Source organism: Pleurodeles waltl, chromosome 6, assembly GCF_031143425.1.
Source record: "Pleurodeles waltl isolate 20211129_DDA chromosome 6, aPleWal1.hap1.20221129, whole genome shotgun sequence".
Classification (NCBI taxonomy): Eukaryota; Metazoa; Chordata; class Amphibia; order Caudata; family Salamandridae; genus Pleurodeles; species Pleurodeles waltl.
Genome location: NC_090445.1, coordinates 117,268,348 through 117,287,811, shown reverse-complemented (window position 1 = coordinate 117,287,811; position 19,464 = coordinate 117,268,348). Strand labels below are relative to the sequence as shown.

Below are 19,464 nucleotides of genomic sequence, written 5' to 3'. Positions count from 1 at the left end.
GGCGGCGCAGCAAGCTGCGCCGCCTTGGGGGATTCTGAGGGCAGCGGTAAACCGGCGGGAGACCGCCGGTTTACCCTTTCTGACCGCGGCCAAAGCGCCGCGGTCAGAATGCCCTGCGGGGCACCGCCGGCCTGTCGGCGGTGCTCCCGCCGACCCTCGCCCCGGCGGTCGAAGACCGCCGGGGTTAGAATGAGCCCCTGTGTCTTTAAGAACAGCTAGACCTCCAGTGTCCCATCATGCCTAGAGAGAGGCAGTTACCTCAGTTCTTTTCTTCTGGCTCCCCTGTTGAAAGGACCCTGGAGCAGTGAGCTCAACCTTTTTTGTATTTTTCTTCAAAAATTGAGTGAAAATCTCAGTGACAACTGTTTCACTCGACTTCTTTTGACTTTCCTTCTTGATTTGTGTCTTTTTCTGGCAGAAATTAAGGCATTTTACCTAGAAAAAATGCCTTCTCTGTTTGACAAATGCCCACGATGCGGCAGAAAAAAGTCCAAAACAGACCCTCATGAAGTCTGTATCATCTGCCTGCCGTCTTCACACCTTCCTGCCTCCTGTAATATCTGCAAGTCATTTTGCAGGCGTGCCCTGTGTGACAGGGAGAAGATTCGCTTTTAAGGGAGAGCACAGAGGGGACCCAAACAAGAAGCCAGTGGGACCTCTGAGCCAGGGGAAGGTCTGTCTTCCACCAGAGCTCTTCCCTCAGCCTCCAGTGGACGTGGAAGGTCTAAGAGGAGTTTTTCTAGAAGAAAACACTTTCAGTCCCAGACAACTTAGAGGAGATCGACGTTGAGAGGAGATACGGCGCCGACATGCTCACCGTTGAAGACTGGCTTGACGTTGCCACTTGACGTCGAAGATACCAACTACCCGGCACACAACATCAAGGAGTATATCATCGTTGTTGGACTCGCCGTTGAGGTGAAGGACACGCTGACTTCACAGTTCGACGTCGAGATTCCGCTCAACGTCGATACCTAAACGTCAAAGAGATAGATCGACGTTGAAGAGTCCCTCAACGAGGCAGAAATCTACAAAACAGAGAAGGATCTATTCTTCATCGGAGTCGCAGCGTTCCAGAGACATTTCTCCTTCTCTGGTGCTCCTCCCTTCGTCTCCTTCTTCTCCTCCCACAACTTCGCCTCCTCCGACTGCGATGCCTCCTCAACTTCCACCTAAAGGTCTGTCTCCTGTGCGACCAGCTTCTCCGGTTCTACCGCCTCCTCTGCCGGTGCCACAAGTACCTAGCACTGAACCAGCTCCCAGACCATGCTCAACACTGCACCACCATTCACGTCATGGCCAACATACATCTGGCCGTTCATCAAGAAGATCAAGACACAGATCGCGACAACAATCAAGATCGCGTTCCAACTGACGTTAGTAAGGAGATTCCTTATCGTCCACCAGAGGCTATTCACCCACACTATCAGACTTGCTTTAACCTCATACCTCACCAGTGGACGATATCAATATTTTTCAGGAAGTTGTGGTGCGAGGTGCAGCCAAACTAAACATTCCTATGGCTGTTCCAACTCCAACCATTTCAGTAATATTCGAAACCCTCCAGCACCTTACAGCCTCAAGACCTTTACTACCTCTAGTACCGGGTCTGCTAGAATCCACCATAGAAGTCTTCCTTACGCCGGCTACGACTAAGTCTGCACCTTCCAGGCTAATTAAAAAGTATCATCCGTCGTAACAAGACCCTTTATTTCTGCGTTCCAATCTTCCACCTGATTCGGTTAATCCTGGTTGCCCACAAATCGCACGCCACATGTTCGTCTGCTACCTCTCCTCCTGACAGACAGTAGAAAGGTGGATTCGACAGGTCACAAAGTCTGTAGTTCGGCGGCAACATCCATCAAGGCAGCAAGCACAACAGTCCTCTTGGGCAGATATGACAGGGCCCTGTGGGACTCCAATTTGTGAACCATCTCCCGAGGGATCAGAAGGAGGACTTTTTGGAGATTGTCCAAGAAGGTTCCATGGTCTCTAACCAAATAATTAGTGCAGCAGAAGACTCATCCTTGCTCTCAGGATATGCATACTGCCATGGGGTAACCTTAAGAAGGCATGCCTGGCTGCACCTAAAGTCCTTAAAACCGGATGCTCCACAACACATTTGCAGGATCCACACTGTTTGTCTCTCATGCCAATGATGAAATGGCAAGGATAAAGGCTGAAGTAGACATGTTGAAAGTAGTAGGCCTTGAAAAATCTAAAGAACAACGAAGACCCTTCCGTCCTTTCCAGCATTGTTACCCTTCACAGAGGATTCAAACCCCTCAGTGGTTGCCCACTAGATCTCAGCAGCATTTACAGAGCTCCTACCAGCCTTAGCAAAAACACGGGTGGCACACCAGCCCAATCAGGGTACTCGGCAACAGTCAGCCTCAATACCCTGAAGGCTTTCTTCCCCTGCGTCCGTTAACCACTCCGGTGGGGGGAAGCATCACCAATTACCTGATAGAGTGGCAATGAATTACAACAGGCGCTTGGGTCTTAAACATTGTGCAGAATGGGAATTGTCTCAGATTTTCTTCCCCACCACCCAGTATTCCACCAAGGTCAACCACTTCTCATCTTAACCTTCTAAAGGCAGAAGTCGCCATCATGCTGGAAAAGAAAGTGGTAAAACCTGCTCCCCTCAACCAGCGGGGAAAAGTCATTTACTCAAGGTACTTTCTCGTCCAAAAAAAGAACAAAAAAGAGTTCAGACCCATTCTAGACCTAGTTGCCAACAAATGGATCCGAAAGTAAAAGTTCAGGATGCTGGCCTTACACCAAATATATCCCCAAGGGGATTCACCAAGGGGACTGGCTTTGCTCAGTGGACCTATATGATGCCTACTTTCATAGCCCCATTCCGAAAAAGAATCAAAAGTTCCTTAGATTTGTTGTGGGATAACAACACTACCAATACACTGTCCTCCCACTTGGCCTCAAGTCAGCACCCAGAACTTTCTCCAAGTGCATGGCTGTGGTGGCAGCGCATCTTCGGAGTCACCAAATCTTTGTCTACCCATATCTGGGCGACTGGCTAATCAAAGCACCCACCTTCCAAGAAACCCAGCTGCACTTCAAATGGACATGCAATCTACTTTATCGCCAAGGGCTTCATGTCAACTTTCTCAAGTCCACATTAACACCAGTCCAGAAGATGCACTACTTAGGAGCTACCAAAGACACACTGCAGGGAAGAGTGTTTCCTTCGGAGGAATGATGCTTATCTATTCTCCAGAAGTGTCATGCACTCAAAACTATGTATCACCCAACAGTACGAACAGTCTCCTCACTTCTAGGCTCAGTGGCCTCCTGCATCTTTTTGACTCCCAACGCTCGCCTCCACATGCAGCCTCTCCAAGAGTGCCTGGAGGACCAATGGAATCAACTGTTGGGAAACTGTAAAGACAGGATCATTCTTTCCATTCAGGGAAACATCCTGAACAATGAGGTCTAAACCACTACTTGCCTGAACCACTACTGCTAAACAACTAAAAAGTATCTACAACTAAGTACTGAACAACTACTGTCTAAACAACAATTGTGCCTGAATAACAATTGCCTGAACAACTAATTTTAAGGTAAGTTTTCCTTTTTGTTTTTTTATGGTTTATTAGTTGCTTAGAATATATATATCTATATATATATATCTCTCTATATATATATATATATATATATATATATATATATATATATATATATATAAAAAATATATAAGTTGTTTAAAAACCAAAAAGAAAACCTTACCTTAAAATGAGCTGTTCAGGCAATTGTTACTCAGGCACAATTGTTGTTTAGACAGTAGTTGTTCAGTACTTAGTTGTAGAGGCTTTTTAGTTGTTTAGCAGTAGTGGTTTAGGCTGTAGTTGTTTAGGACCTAATTGTTCTGTCACATATTCTTCAATCCATGCAATCAGATCTCTCCGTTGGTGGTGCTCTCCAACCAGTCTCCTACAAGGGATGCCATTTCATCCACAGGTTCCATCGCAGACCATCTTGACGGGTGCCTCTCTGCTCGGATGGGGAGCTCATATGAGTCACTTACAAATGCAAGGTGTCTGGTCTCCAAGGGAGATGTTGTACCACATCAATCTCTTCAAGCTCTGTGCGGTGCAACTAGAGCTCAAGACGTTTCTCCCATCGTTCAACACCGACACTCTACTTGTTCAGACGGACAATACAACCACCATGTACTATCTGAACAAGCAGGGGGGAACCAAATCCAGAGTCTTGTCTCAAGAGGCCCAGACGATATGGCATTGGCTCCTTGCCAGGAATTTGAAATTAGTAGCAACTCACCCTCCAGGCGTTCAGAATGTCCAAGGGGATGCCCTCAGCAGGGTTATAGATGAGAACCAAAAGTGGGTACTGAACGAAGACGTCGTTCAAAATATCTTCCGTTTGTGGGGCACACCTTCTATCGACCTCTTCGCCACAGCGGACAACAAAAAAATGCCGCAGCTTTGACGCCAGATTTTACCACTCAGAATCTCTGGGGAATGCTCTGTGGATAGACTGGTCCAACAAATTTCTGCACGCATTTCCACCAATTCCCCTGATCCCAGCAGGCCTAATCAAACTCTCATCGACATCAGCCAGAATTATCCTTTTGCACCAGAGTGGCAGAAGCAATGGTGGTTCCAGGACCGCCTTCACCGGTTGCTCCAACCACATCCTAGGCTCCCATACAGGCCAGACCTCCTAACAAAATTCGGAGGACAGATGAGACACCCCAACCTCTCCTCTTTGAGTTTGGCAGCATGGTTCCTGAGTTAGTACAGTATGGACATTTACATCTTCCACAAGATTGTATGGAGATTCTAAAAGAGGCAAAACGGCCATCCATCCGAGCGGCATATGCCTTCAGATGGAAGAGATTCTGCATCTGGTGTTCCTCCAAGAAGATAGACCCTACATCTTGCCAGGAAGATGTCATTCTACCATATTTGTTACACCTAGCTAAATGTGGTCGGCAATTCTCTTCTATTAAAGTCCATCTGGCAGCTTTGACATCATACAGAAAAGGTCTTTCGCAAACCTCTTTTTTTAGGATGCCAGTCATAAAAGATTTGCTAGAGTGATTAAAGAAGGTTTTTCCGTCAGTCGCCCTTCTCCATGGGAGCTTAATGTGGCCTTTTCACGCCAAATGCATCATCCATTTGAGCCCATACACAAGGCATCTCTCCAACAAGTCACTTGGAAAAATGCTTTAATTGTGGCAATTACATCAACACGCAGGGTTAGCGAGATTCAAGCTCTCTGTGCTCATGAACCTTACACAGTATTCCACTCCTCCAAAGTAGTGATGATAACACATCCTAAATTCCTGCCTAAGGTTATCTCTGACTTTCATGTCAACCAGTTGATTTCCTTGCCAACTTTCTTTCAAAACCCATCTACTCCAGCTTAGAGTGCTCTCCATTCTCTAGACGTAAAGAGGGTTTTAAAATTCTACTTAGATAAAACCAAATCTATGAGAAAATCTCCACAGTTGTTTGTTAATTATGGGCCGGTTCTTACGAGTCTGGCCACATACCCCTACGAGAGAACTGGAGTTACAGGTAAGAAACTAATCCTTCCTGCTTCATCTCAGATTACGTCCTCTTCCATGTAAGTGCTGATACTGCATTTCACTCTGCTTATGGCATTGATTTCATTTGTACCAATCACCTCCTTCTAAAGACCAAATTACAGCCGTTACTAAAGTCTGCTGGTCTCGAGAACATGTGTACCAGTCTTTCCCCTTCCCCTGCTAAATCATGTTTTGAATTTGCAAAATAAAATTTAGCATTTCTTAATCCAGAAATATAAGAATCCATCTACATTTGTATTTACCCCTGGATCCAAGAGGATCTGATCGGTGCACAAACCTAGGTCGTATAATGCAATTTGCCACAATAGCTCCTTCTAGTGGTGGAATATGAATTGCCCATCAGTTGTGCTAACTCGGGTTTTTCTCTAGTGTTACAAGGCTGTTTTGATTCCCAAGTGAAGGAGCTAAGTACCAAGTAGATCTGTGATATTAAGAGCTCCAGAGACATAGATTGTCAATGCTTTATTACCAACTGTGTTTTTGGAGTGTTGTATGTTCTTAGAAAGATTTGATTTGTGTAAGAAGCACAAAGCTACCCTAAACAATATATAAAAGGTGGGGATCTCTGGATGACATGCAGGGAGATATGTTGCTGTATTTTTCTCTTAAGACCCCTTTTTCTCTGTTATTGTTCTCTGCTCTTTAACGTACTCAACTATGATTTGATGATTCTGTCATTGGCAGAATAATGGCCCCTACAAGTATTTACTTGCTAAAACTTAGATCTACATTACTATTCAAGTTTTCAATGATATTTGCACCTTATTGCTGTTGTGTTCGAAATGCTGCAAGTCAAGCTGCTGTGCCACATTTATTGATATGCACAAAATGAAACTCAACAAAATGTTTATGATATTAAACCAAGGCTTTTTGATGAACAACCAACCACTTTAAAAAAAACGGGTTCCGCCCAAAACTGCTCCTGCGGATTCTTCTTTCATCTTCCTTTCCACAACAGTTTGTCTTAGTGTAATCTTTGAACTTTGTTATGAATGCTGACCAATCCTATTTTGGATATTTCAATATATTAGGCCATTTTTCTGCAGGTTAATAGAGTGTCCCCAGAATACTACAGAGGGCCTGAAATCATCTCTAGTATTGGATTCTCAAATTAACGATTACTTGTAAAGAGATGGAGGTTGTCCGTGTAGAGAGACACGTTTTTTACCTTCCCTGTGTACGGAACCTTTCCGGTTTTTTGTTCTCTCTAATCAGTCCTGCAAGGGGTTCCATTAAAAAAAGAGAAACAAACCTGTAGATATGTGCCCTTCGCAGTCCTTATAGGTGGAGATGAGAACAGCTGAAGAACAATGAGCCTTGGGCTCTTGGTATGTTATTTTATCCATACTCATAAACTTTATTGGATCAACACTACTTCAGCAGACTTTTTCAAAATTCAGGGCCTCATTATGAGGCTGGTGGTCCAAGGACCGCCAGCCTCGCTGTGGCTGTCAGACCTCCACAACTGTGAACATTGTTCCCGACGGGGTGACAGCAGTCTGAGTTGTACTCAGCCAGGGCGGCGCTGAACTCAGCACCGCCTGGCTGGTTACAACTCACTTTATTGCCAGCATTTTCATGGCGGTCAACCCGCTATGGAAAGGCTGGTGGTAAGGGTGTGCTGGGGGGCACAAGGGGGCCCCTGCACTGCTGATACCCATGGAATGGCATGGCCAGTGCAGCCCCCGCCAAGCATCGCCGGAATATGCACTGTCTGCTTTGCAGACTGTGCATTTCGAGGGTGCTGGGGTGCTACGTTATTGGCCTTGGTTTCCTTAATGGAGCCGAGGCCAATATCGTAGCACTGTTCCCGCCGGGCAGCCCGGCAGGAACACGTATTACAATGTACCCACCAGTCAGCCCGACGGGAACATTGTAATACGCTCGGCGTGGGCACCATTGCCCTTTCGGTGGCGTCCTTCCCGTGAATTTGGCGCTCCCATGGTAGGACCACCAAACTCATAATTAGGCCCTAAGTTATGTTGACAAGTGGTGTGGATTTTCACTGACTAACTTTGAAATATACTAATAGCACAGGCTTAACATGCCTATTACTGGTATCATACTGAAATGCACATTCCACATACAGAGGTGGAGAAGGGCGTAGCATGCTCTAGACATCTATAGACAATATTCTTTGTTCCAAAGAGAAGGCATATGGCTGAAATAAAGCCTGCAAGGTGCTTTGCTTGGACTTGGCACAGGCTGGTGCACATTTGTGAAGTAGATATGGTATGCCCACTTATGTGGCCTGAGGACAATCCAGGACTTTTGTTACTGTGCAACCCAAGGTAATTAGGCAACTTAGAAGATTTAGGGGGTCATTCCGACCCTGGCGGTAAAATCCGCCAGGGCCGGGGACCGCGGATGCACCGCCATCAGGCTGGCGGTGCATCCCTGGGCATTCTGACCGCGGCGGTACAGCCGCGGTCAGAAACGGGAAACCGGCGGTGTACCGCCGGTTTCCCGCTGGTTTCCCGCTGCCCTGGGGAATCCTCCACGGCGGCGCAGCTTGCTGCGCCGCCATGGGGATTCCGACCCCCTTACCGCCATCCTGTTCCTGGCGGTTTTGGCCGCCAGGAACAGGATGGCGGTAAGGGGTGTCGTGGGGCCCCTGGGGGCCCATGCCAATGGCATGGGCACTGCAGGGGCCCCCGTAAAAGGGCCCCACCAAGATTTTCAGTGTCTGCCATGCAGACACTGAAAATCGCGACGGGTGCAACTGCACCCGTCGCACCCTTTCCACTCTGCCGGTTCCATTCGGAGCCGGCATCCTCGTGGAAGGGGGTTTCCCGCTGGGCGGGCGGGCGGGCGGGCGGCCTTCTGGCGGTCGCCCGCCCGCCCAGCGAGAAACTCAGAATAACCGCGGCGGTCTTCTGACCGCGCAGCGGTATTCTGGCTGCTCCCGCCGGCCCTGCGGTTACTGCGGCCGGCGGGAGTCAGAATGACCCCCTTAGGCTGCAAACACAGGGGAGATATGTATGGAGAATGCACATTCATGACCTTGCAAACGTGCAGTGCAAGAGTATGGCACTCCATTGGATATATTGTTATGCTAGGTTAAAAGGCACATTCACAAGCAGATACCCAGCGTTCACACAGGAACCTACTGAGATGCCTGGGCTATCTGAAAGGATTCCCATCCACTCGCCATCATGATTAATATTCAAATGTACGCTCAAGTACTTGAGATGATTGCGACAAATAACCAGAGAGCACGGAGCGACGGGAGGCAAAGGCCGCCCTGTTCACCCCCTACACATGCAGGTGTACTTAGCTTCTTGTGGGCTGTAATGAGGGCCATCGTCAGCCTGATAGCAATGGCGCCTCCACTGCAGGTAAGTACTTGTGAAAGAATAGTGACTGAAAGTTGTCTAAGTAGATTGCTGCGCCGGCAGTGGTAAAATCGGCATTATTTTATGCAAAAACGCCAGATCAGGTATTTTCCAGATGTTTTCTACATTGTTTAATAATGCCCTCTTAGTAATCTCTGAAGGCCTCACACCCTGAATGTGTTAACAGCATTCCCAAATCAGAGGTTTTTTTCAAAATTACTGGCGGCCATTTAAACCAGTATTCCCATACTAGCCAACCATAAGCCGCTCCTTACTTTACAGCCTGTAGTGATTAACAGTGTTGTGAGGCTGTTAATGTGGCGATCGATACTCTACAAAACAGCTTGCCACAACCGTGTCTTCCAGTGCTCTCGTCCCAGTTTGCCTTTGCCACTGATGTGTCTGCTCCTGCGCTGGGTGCTCCTCTGTGGTGGGACAAAGCCCATGTCTCTGCTACTGTGTGTGTGCTTTACTCCTCGGTAGCTTTCCTGGCCTTATTTCCTCTTCTCTCTTGCAGTCCTTGGACAGCCTTTTGGCATCAGAAGACACAAGATCGAAGAGACATTCAACGTCTGAGCTTTCTGATATCACGTTCAGTGAAGTGCGGAGAGAGGGGTGGATGTCCTACAAACAGATCCTGACCAAGAAGGGCAAGGTAAGTCTCGGAGGAACTTGGAGGGCGCTTCGGGTAGGGGACATCATTGATGTGGAGTGAGGTAGATCTCTCACAACCAGGGGTGGGTGTGTAACGTTGCATAGCTTGAGCGAATTATTTAGGTGTGATATGCGTTGCACAGAGAGAGAGAGACATTCATGGTTGTGTTAAATGTAGCAGAGACCTACATTTTTGTCATATAACCTGACCTGCCAACTAACAAGGTGATCCCATGTGACACAGGGTTTCATCACTCACCACAGTCACTTGGTGGAAAGCCAGTATTGCATGTTGAGCAGTAAGGTGAGCTGAACATCCTTGCACATAATAGGGATCCAGATGGTGTGTGAAGATGCTTCACTGCTGGGATCCGTCTGGGAGGAGGCTCCAGACAACGCTGGCTGTGCTGTGAGATAGGATAGCAGGGATGCTCAGAGAGTACGTGGTCTAAATCTTCAACCTCTCTCCATGGTCCCACCCTCACCATTCATTGCCAATGTTATTCCACCTGGGACTCGTTCTAAGGTCCGTGACTCAGTGACCTCCGGAAGGGGTTATATGTTGAAAGGCTTGCTGTTTGTGGTGCATGTAAATCTCATTTCATAGACTTTGGTGTTTCACTCTGTTTCAGGCAGACAGACGGGTGATGCGGGTTGCAGTGACCCACTCAAGTGTGATATATTTTTCAGAAGCCTTCAAGAGTGGGATCTGTGAAATAATTGTGTTATGTTTGTTTGATATACATCACAAAAATATATGTGGGAGGATGGGCCAACCCTGGAAGGGTTTACTATACCTCTTAGGATCTTAGGTTGGTTCGATATACGTCAGTGTTATGCTCCAAAGCAGCAAACGGAAGACTTCTGAGGGGCAAATTGTTGGTAGTATTAATACTGCCTCAAGGATTGTAATGTGGCCGCCGGCACGCAGAACCGGCAGCTCCCGAATCAGTAAACTCTTCAAATGACGTTTGTGGGCTACCGGAGCCGGCCTTTTTAGGAGATCGTACTTGTCAGAAAGACATTTGGCCCCACACCGAACAAGGCGGTACCTTTAGTGTTTACATGTCAGCTCCTGGCCTTATTTTATTTGAAAATAACACCTGCAACACATTAACAAATGATTAAAAACACTTCAAACTGAATCCCTGGATCTAGGTGAGATTAACGCTGCTGTTTGCTTGATCTCAATGCAGACAGCTCTGTGCGCCTCTCCGAAGTTGGGGGCCTGGTTCCAGCTCCCCCATGTCAAAAGCCGGCCGTTTGGGCTTCAGTACAGTTCATGCCACATTAATTAAATATATCAAGTTACCATCCTTTCTCGAAACCCCGTTGTCTTATGTTTCCTCTGCCACGTTATTGTATAATTTGATTTATGCTGATTTAAGGTTGAAATAGCCGAAGCGCATCTTCTACACCCCCAACCGAGGGGTCAGCAGAAATGCGGCACATTAAATACATAAAGTTACTACCCTTTCTCTAAACCTTGCTATACTCTGCTTCCTCCCTACCGTAACTTGTATTCTGCCGCCATCTAGTGGTCAATCGTATTTACTACACCCTTTTCCTGCATTTATCGAAAGTTCTTGTTATCGACTCATTTAATTTATGCTGATTTACGGTTGGAATGGCCGAAGCGCATCTTGTACACCCCACCCCAGCGGTCAGCAGAAATTACACTCTGTTTTTTCGTGTACCTATTGAAATGGAAATAATCTACTTTAAAAACCTTCGAGCGCATCACCTCTAGTCAATGCAGGATACCTTCTGATTCTTAAAGGGTTAACATTTCTCCTCTCCTGTTCTATTCGCCGCCTCCGCCATCCCTTTTGCTCCCATCTTTTGCATGTGATTTACTGGTATCTGGGCGCTCTCTTGTCCCTTAGCATCCAGCCTGGAGCTGCTTTCAGGACATTCTCTTCCTTTCCACTCCGTAGTTCCGCTCTCCTCTAACCCCAACCACACAATGCAGTTTGTGTTACTTAATATTGGTTCCTCAATGAAAAATGGAGACGTCCTCATGGACCCCACCCTTCGTTTTCTGGCAATAACGGAAACTTGGTTCAATAACCACTCTGCGGTTGGCCTACATATATAGAATTACTGGCGAGGTATTCAGAATGACGTCAAATAGACAATAGCGAAGCTCGAGTTGTGTATTTTGTAACCCAGAACCCCCAGTGATTCGCCATTTACCCATTTATCATTTTATTTTATGATATATATATCCCTCAAAATCATCTGGCCTTGCTTCCAACCCCTATGCAGGGCCAAATTATGAATGGGTAAGCCATACATAACACGCCCTAAGGACCTGTCTGTCCCAAATGTAGAAACAAGTTGCTGGCTTCCTGCCACCCACTCCCACCATCATCTGCACCTTATTCAGGATCACTTGTATTAAGCGATTGTGCGGCCACGGCATGCTTCACATAATTAAAGATTTGCCGCATTTGCTATATATTCATCATCTGGTGCATATTCTGCAGTTTTAAAAAAAAACATGTTTCTAGCTCAAACGGTTCAAACGTTACTAAAGACATACTACCTCGTGTTGCTGCTCAGCGGAAGGCCCTTTGCAAAGCTTGACTGGTCACCTTTCTGTGCTTATTGCTGTACGTGGGTGTTAAACTGCTCTTAATGAGGTGCAAACAATGCCCAGACAGTTTTAAGAAGTTTCAAAAATGACAAAAAATTAAGTAATACTAACAAAATATGCTGCTGCATAATTAGACTTTTCTCGTCTCATAAATTACTCAACACTGCCGCATAATTAGGCCCTCCCTTGCTGCATAATTCCAGTGGCCGTGACCTTACCTTCCTTCTGTTACAGAAGCTGTGACTTCTGCTGTCCAGCACTGCTCTGACAGGCTGTGTGTGAGTCCTGCCAGAGAGCAGCCTGGAGTTCCTTTATATCGTGGCAACATTGGGTATCAGCTTTTGTTAACAACTGTTTGTTACATTTTAGCAGTGAATTACTGGATCTGTAATCTGGCATTCACCCTAGTGGCTCTCTGTGCCACTAGAAAACAACATCCTTCATAACACTTAAAAAGCAACCTTTGCTAGCTCCCAAAACGGAGGAAGGGGAGTCACCATCCTACATTTTGGCAATCTCACTTGCACCCTATTAACATTGGAATTCTGTTAAAAAAATGGACAGATAAACCTTTCCTCTGCCTCAACAAAAACTAAAACCGAAACCTTGACATTTGAAATGAGAAACCCATTTCAACTCGCCAGCAGAACACAAACCATCTCCTGTACTGGTCAAAACAGCCTGAAATCTTGCAGTCCTCTTTCATACCTTTCATTTACCCAAAAAGCTCCAGCAATGTTTTCAAAAGTGCTCACTACCACGTTTAAAAAATATCTAAAATCTGTTGCTCGATCGCCATCCCGTGATGGATCGTCCGCATTCAGGCAACTGTACTATCTAGACTTTTCTACATTTCTATTGTCTTTTCAGGTGACATCTCTCAAGACATTATCTAAAATTCTCATGGTTAAAAACGGGGTGATCACACACATCTTCAGGTCTAAAAAACGTGACCACATCTCTGCTTACCAACATAAATGAAAGTGGATCCCCATCAAACAATAAATAAGACAAAGCACAATTTGTGCCATCTGAAAGTCCGCCTCAAGTACCTCACAGACTTATTCTTACTGTCCAAGATGAAAAGAAACTTCATCACCTCCAAAAAACATGGTGAGAATTGCCTCACTACAGCAGGGACTGAACTATAGAACGATTTTCAGCTCCAGTTATAAAACTGCCTCCTTAAAAAAAATCCTGTCACACAATCTTTCTCCTGATGACTAATGAACACTTGAACTTTGAGATGTTTATTTTTCCTGCAAGCAAATGTATTCCCGGACTTTAGGCTAGATTTGTTTTCTGCTATATGCCGTGCATATGAAATAGATAGAGCAGTGAGCATAAATGTGTCTGGATCTGTGACAGAAACCTGGAGAACTAACATGGCAGGTAAATAGCTCATCCTCTTAGCCCTCATGGTAAAGGCCCTGATGTTGTCTCCCTTTCATTGCAGAAAGTTGGCGGTGGCCTTCGACAATGGAAGCGAGTCTTCTCCGTTCTCCGCACGCACTTGCTCTACTTGTACAAGGACCGGCGGGAGGCGGTGACCGCCGTGCCGCCCCAAGGTGAGGAGGAGCAGCCGATCAACATCCGGGCATGTCTCGTCGACATTTCCTACAGCGACACCAAGAGGAAGCACGTGTTCCGGCTAACGACTGCTGATTTCTGCGAATATCTCTTTCAGGCTGAGGACCGCGATGACATGTTGGGCTGGATAAAAGTCATCCGGGAGGACAGCAAGGCTGAGGGCGAGGTGAGAGGGGCCATCATATCTGTGGCGAGGGGGGCCCCTGCACAGACAATGGAGGGGCCACCCCCTCCGGACTTATTGAGAAGCTCTCAGGCCAGGTTACAGTGCGGGGGGGGGCCTGGAGCACAGGATCTCCCCCACAAGGCGGGGGTTGCAGGCCTTTGTTACACACTGCATCAACCACACCTTTATGTGCAGGTGATGCATGGCTCCTGAGATTGGGACATGGGTGCTCGGCTCCTGCATGTAGCCTAGCTTTGCGCCCTGTGGATTGTGAACACTTTAAATATATGCTTTACCCCACTCCTGGCTGATTACCAATGTCATTTAACATTGCTGTTTTAATTTCACAATTAACTAAATGTTTGAGAGTATATTCAGGTTAATTAAGTAGATGTTTGTTTAATTGAGGTCTCCTATTCAGAATATTAACTTTTGGTTTCTGATCCTTTGTATTGCCTCAAAGTTAGATTTAAGCAATCTCCATATATTGCCAGACCTTCTTCCAATATGTGTCAGCCCTGCACAGGGCATAGGAGGAAGCCCAGGGCAGGCTAAGGCACTTGTGAGCAAATGTTTAATGTGTCTCTGTCTCCCTTTAGGACCCTGGGTTTGCGAGCCAGGCACTAATCAACAAGAAGTTAAATGATTATCGCAAAGTGAGGTAAGACTGTGTTCCTGCTGCAATGTATCGAATCTTAAAGTGTTCTTCAAGGAAGAAGTGTACAGGAAGGGAAACACTAAGCAGCTATTGGCAAAATGTTTTCCTCCATAACTGTGAGGAGGCAAAAAACTTGGCTAATTCTGTTTTAGGACCCCAAACACCAGGCAATTAGGGCACCTTAATCTTGAACTGCAGAGCCCCTGCTCATCCAGGACAGTAACACCCATGTCTACCAGTGCAGCTCAACCCTAACATTTAGCTGCCCCAGCAATTTTAATATTGGGAAACATACCAACGCACGCACATCAAGACACCCATCTACACACACACACACCTTTTATACCCTTCAAATCCCTCTCCTTTCTCTTGTCCCTCTTAATGCTATTCCATGCTGTTCCAGTATTAGAACATACAGCTCTATCAGTGCTTCCCAACCTTGCCATATAGCTCCACACACCCAATTATCCCCCACATTTCTCTTCTACTGCTATTCCAAATATAAGATACAGCCAGTTCACCTCCATCCTAATCCAAGGCATCCGTAGGCTTTCCATTGGTGAGGCGCAGAGACCCACTCACAGCCCTCCTAGTACACCTCAGACACTGTTTTGCTACAGCGCCTGACTCCTAACCTATATTGCCTTGCTCCCCTGTAGTCTTCATATGTGCACACATACTGACACATGCGCGCACACACACCTTATTCCTGTCCTGCAGTGCCTGTAATCCCAGTAGATGGTGTTGTATTTCATAAGGTCACTTTGGATTTAATTCCTCTTTTTTCCATTGCCCTTACAGTCCATCTGGGACTAAACCTGATTCATCTCCGAAGGGCCCTCGTGGATTGGGGATAAAACCAGATTTCCTGAGGCAAGCAGGCATAAGCGCACCTCGACCCTCTCGGCAGGATCCCGCTACCAAAGGTGAATATCCACATCTTTTTTCCTTTCAAATTGTCTCCTGCATCCATGTTCCTTTTGTTATCTAGTATTCTAGTATTGATCTTGCCTAGTACTGACCTTGTCAGTGAACTGCTCTGCCTCCGTGCAGCTCCTCCATCAAGTGCAGCCCGTGTCGGTCTGAGCCCTGACCACCGGCATGCTCCTGCCTGTGCCTCATCCCTGGTGTCTATTGGAAGAGCTTTGCTCCTCTGCTAGGCTGCCCACCGGCCCTCGGCCTCTCTTTCTCTGTTTCTCTGTCTCTTTCTCTGCACTTTCATTGTGCCTTTGCGCTTCTCTGTATTTTTCCTCTCTGTATTTTTCCTTTTTCTTGCTTTCTCTCTCTTTTTTCTCTCTCTCATTCCCCAACTCTCTCACCTCGTCCCCGCCGCTGCTGCCACTGCAGCCCTGCCCCCCTTTTTTGTGATTTTTCCCAGCTCTGCCTCCCAACTGTCCTCCCCTCCCCCTCTCCCTACTTAATGGCGGCTGCTGCGGGGTAGGAAGAGCAACCCACTGACCTTGTCAGTGAACTGATGTGCTTCTGTGCAGCTCCTCCATCAAGTGCGGCCCATGTTGGTCTGAACCCTGACTCCGGTCAGGAGTTCGAGGCCCTCCACCACCACCCGCAGGCTCCTGCCTGTGTCCCATCCCTGGTGTCTAGTGGGAGAGCTTTGCTCTTCTGCTAGGCTGCTCACTGACCCTCGGCCTCTCTGTCTCTTTGTCTGCACTTTCATTGTGCCTTTGCTCTTCTTTGTATTTTTCCTCTCATTTTTCCTTTTTCTTGCTTTCTCTCTCTTTTTTCTTTCTCTCTCATTCCCCAACTCTCATTCTCCCCTCCTCCCAACTGTCCTCTCCTCCCCCCTCTTCCTACTTAATGGCGGCCACTGCGGGGTAGGAAGAGCAACCCCACTGACCTTGTCAGTGAACTGCTCTGCCTCCTTGCAGCTCCTCCATCAAGTGCGGCCCATATCGGTCTGACCCCTGACCCCGGTGAGGAGTTCGAGGCCCTCCAGCACCTGCAGGCTCCTGCCTGTGCCCCATCCCTGGTGTCTAGTAGGAGAGCTTTGTTCTTCTGCCAGGCTGCCCACCGACCTTGGGCCTCCCTTTCTCTGTTTCTCTATCTCTTTCTCTGCACTTTCATTGTGCCTTTGCACTTCTCTGTATTTTTCCTCTCATTTTTCCTTTTTCTTGCTTTCTCTCTCTCTCTGGTTCCCCAACTCTCTCTCTCTCTCTCCTCCTCCCCGCAGCTGCCCACGGGCCGCCCCCCTTTTTTGCACCATTTTTCCCGCTCCCACCTAACAGCTGTCCTCTCCTCCCCCCTCTCCCTACTTAATGGTGGCCGCCCTGCTGGTGCGCTAAAGGCAAGCCCATCCGCAACCAGCGCCAGAACCCCTGGACCTCCCACCCACCACCTCTACACTCCAGCAGCTCTCCTCGCACTCAACCCAGGACGCCAAAACAACTGCAAGCTTGCATCACCAGTCGACACCCACGGACCCTTCAGCTGCCTCTGCTGATGCCAATCCTACACCACAACCAAGACCTGAGACCTGGCACAACCCACCAACAATAACACTCCAACACAGAAGACCCTAAAATGCATCCTCCTCAACATCCGCTCCCTCCATAAAAACGGTACAGAAATCTGGGACCTTCTTGACAGCACCACATTGGGAGTCGCCTTCCTCACCAAGACCAGGACCAACACCACCCCAGGCCCGGACATCGCCATCGCCATCGCCATTCCCCAAGGATACAAGATCACCAGGAAAGACCGCCCCAGCCACCTGGGGGGTCCAATCGCCATTGTCCACAAGTAGACCCCACAAGCCTGATGGAACACCTTTATTTCCAACTACAGAGCAGCCCGACATCCACCCTCAGGGGAACCCTTATCTACCGTCCACCTGGACCCCACACACCCTTCGCCAACTCCATCACTGACTGCATCACCACACATGCCATCACAGGCACCAACTACACCCTGCTGGGAGACCTCAACTTCCACCTCGACAACCTACAAGACCACAACACCACATCGCTCCTAGACAACCTCCACAACATAGGGCTCCGACAGATCGTGATGGAACCAACGCACTCAGCAGGACACACCCTGGATCCCATCTTCACAACAGGAACCTCCGTCACCTTCAGCCACACCTCCGAACTTCCATGGACAGACCATTGATGCATCCATTTCACCTGCAACACACCCACCGTCCTCAGACCCCAGCACCAACCATCTCGCAGAAGCTGGGCAAGAATCGCCAACGACCAGCACACTGCAACCCTCGCCAACTCCACTCCCTCCATCGCACACAACGACGACCCGAACACCGCAGCACGCACCTTTCACAAATGGATTGCCGACTGCGCCAACACCATGGCCCCCCTCAAAAAAACAACAGCACCCACGCTAAGAAAGCCAGCTGGTTCACCGCAGAACTCAGAGAATACAGACGCACTTGCCGACGCCTCGAGAAAATCTGGAGAAACACCAAATCCACAGAATCCACCACCGCACACCACCAACTCATCAGAAGCACCAAAAAGAAAGCAATACAAGACAGAATCTCCTCACACGCACACAACAGCAAAGAACTGTTCAGCATCATTAAGGAGTTCACCCAACCCAGCAGTGAAACACAACGGACATCCCACACTCACAGGACCTTTGCGAAAGACTCAACACTTACTTTCACCACCAAATCAAGACTATATATGACAGCTTCAACAAGGACAACCTACGCGCAGAGCCCCCTCCACTGGAATCTGACACTAACAAACCAACGATCACCAACTGGACCCCCCTCACCACCGAAGATACACTGAAGACTATGAAGTCCACACACCCCACCACATCTTCAACAGAGCCGCTGACATCATCGCCTGAAGCTCTGCCTCACCATCAACTGCTTCCTAGCTGACGCCTCCTTCCCTGACTGGAAGCACTCTGAGATCAACTCCCTCGTCAAAAAACTCTCGGCAGACCCCACCGACCTCAAGAATTTCAGGCCCATCTCTCTGCTCCTATTTCCAGCAAAAGTAATTGAGAATGCAATCAACAGCCAACTCACCACTTTTTTCGAAGACCACAACATCCTCAACAATCCCTAATTTGGATTCAGAAAAAACCATAGCACACAAACGGCCCTCTAGGCCGCAACAGACGACATCGGCTGTCTGCTGGACAAGGGAGAAATGGCGGCACTCATCCTGCTAGACCTCTCGGCAGCCTTGACACAGTCTCCCACCACACCCTGATACGCAGACTTCACGAACCCAGCATCAGAGACAAGGCCCTCAACTGGATCCAATCCTTCCTCACAGGCAGAACTCAACAAGTGAGAATCGCCCCCTTCCTCTCCGACCCAACACCTACCACCTGCGGAGTTCCTCAGGGGTTCTCCCTCAGCCCCACGCTGTTTAACATCTACATGGCCCAGCTGGCCGACATCATCAGAAGCCATTGAATCAACATCATCATCTACGCCGACGACATCCAACTCATCCTCTCCCTATCCAACAAACCCAACACAGCCAGACACAATTTCCGCGAAAGCATGGGAGCTGTCGCCAACTGGTTAAAAAACAGCTGCCTTCAACTCAACGTGAACAAGGCAAAATTACTCATCATGGGCCCTCAACCCAACGTGTGGAATGACTCCTGGTGGCCACCCACCCTCGGAAGCCCAACCCCCCCCCCCGCCTACAAACCAAGCCAGTAACCTCAGGACCATCCTGAACTCCAAACTCAACATGGACTGCCAAATCAACTCAGTCACATCCACCTGCTTCCGCACCCTCCGCCTCCTACACAAGACCTTCAGATGGATCCCCCTCGAACACAGAAAAACAGTCACACATGCCCTCATTACCAGCAGATGGGAATACGGCAATGTGCTCTACACCAGGATCAACAATA

General features: G+C 47.9%; 1 protein-coding gene across 4 annotated transcripts in view; it reads left to right on the top strand.

Moving 5' to 3' along the window:
• ARHGAP23 (Rho GTPase activating protein 23) overlaps window positions 1-19,464 on the top strand; it is a 448,503-nt gene that overhangs the window by 349,607 nt on the left and 79,432 nt on the right. For all 4 annotated transcript variants that reach the window (XM_069237494.1, XM_069237493.1, XM_069237492.1 and 1 more), the window contains exons 11-14: window positions 9,449-9,586; window positions 13,641-13,940; window positions 14,540-14,601; window positions 15,400-15,524. In XM_069237494.1, coding sequence (XP_069093595.1) covers window positions 9,449-9,586; window positions 13,641-13,940; window positions 14,540-14,601; window positions 15,400-15,524 — 625 coding nt within the window. The remainder of the gene's footprint in view (window positions 1-9,448; window positions 9,587-13,640; window positions 13,941-14,539; window positions 14,602-15,399; window positions 15,525-19,464) is intronic.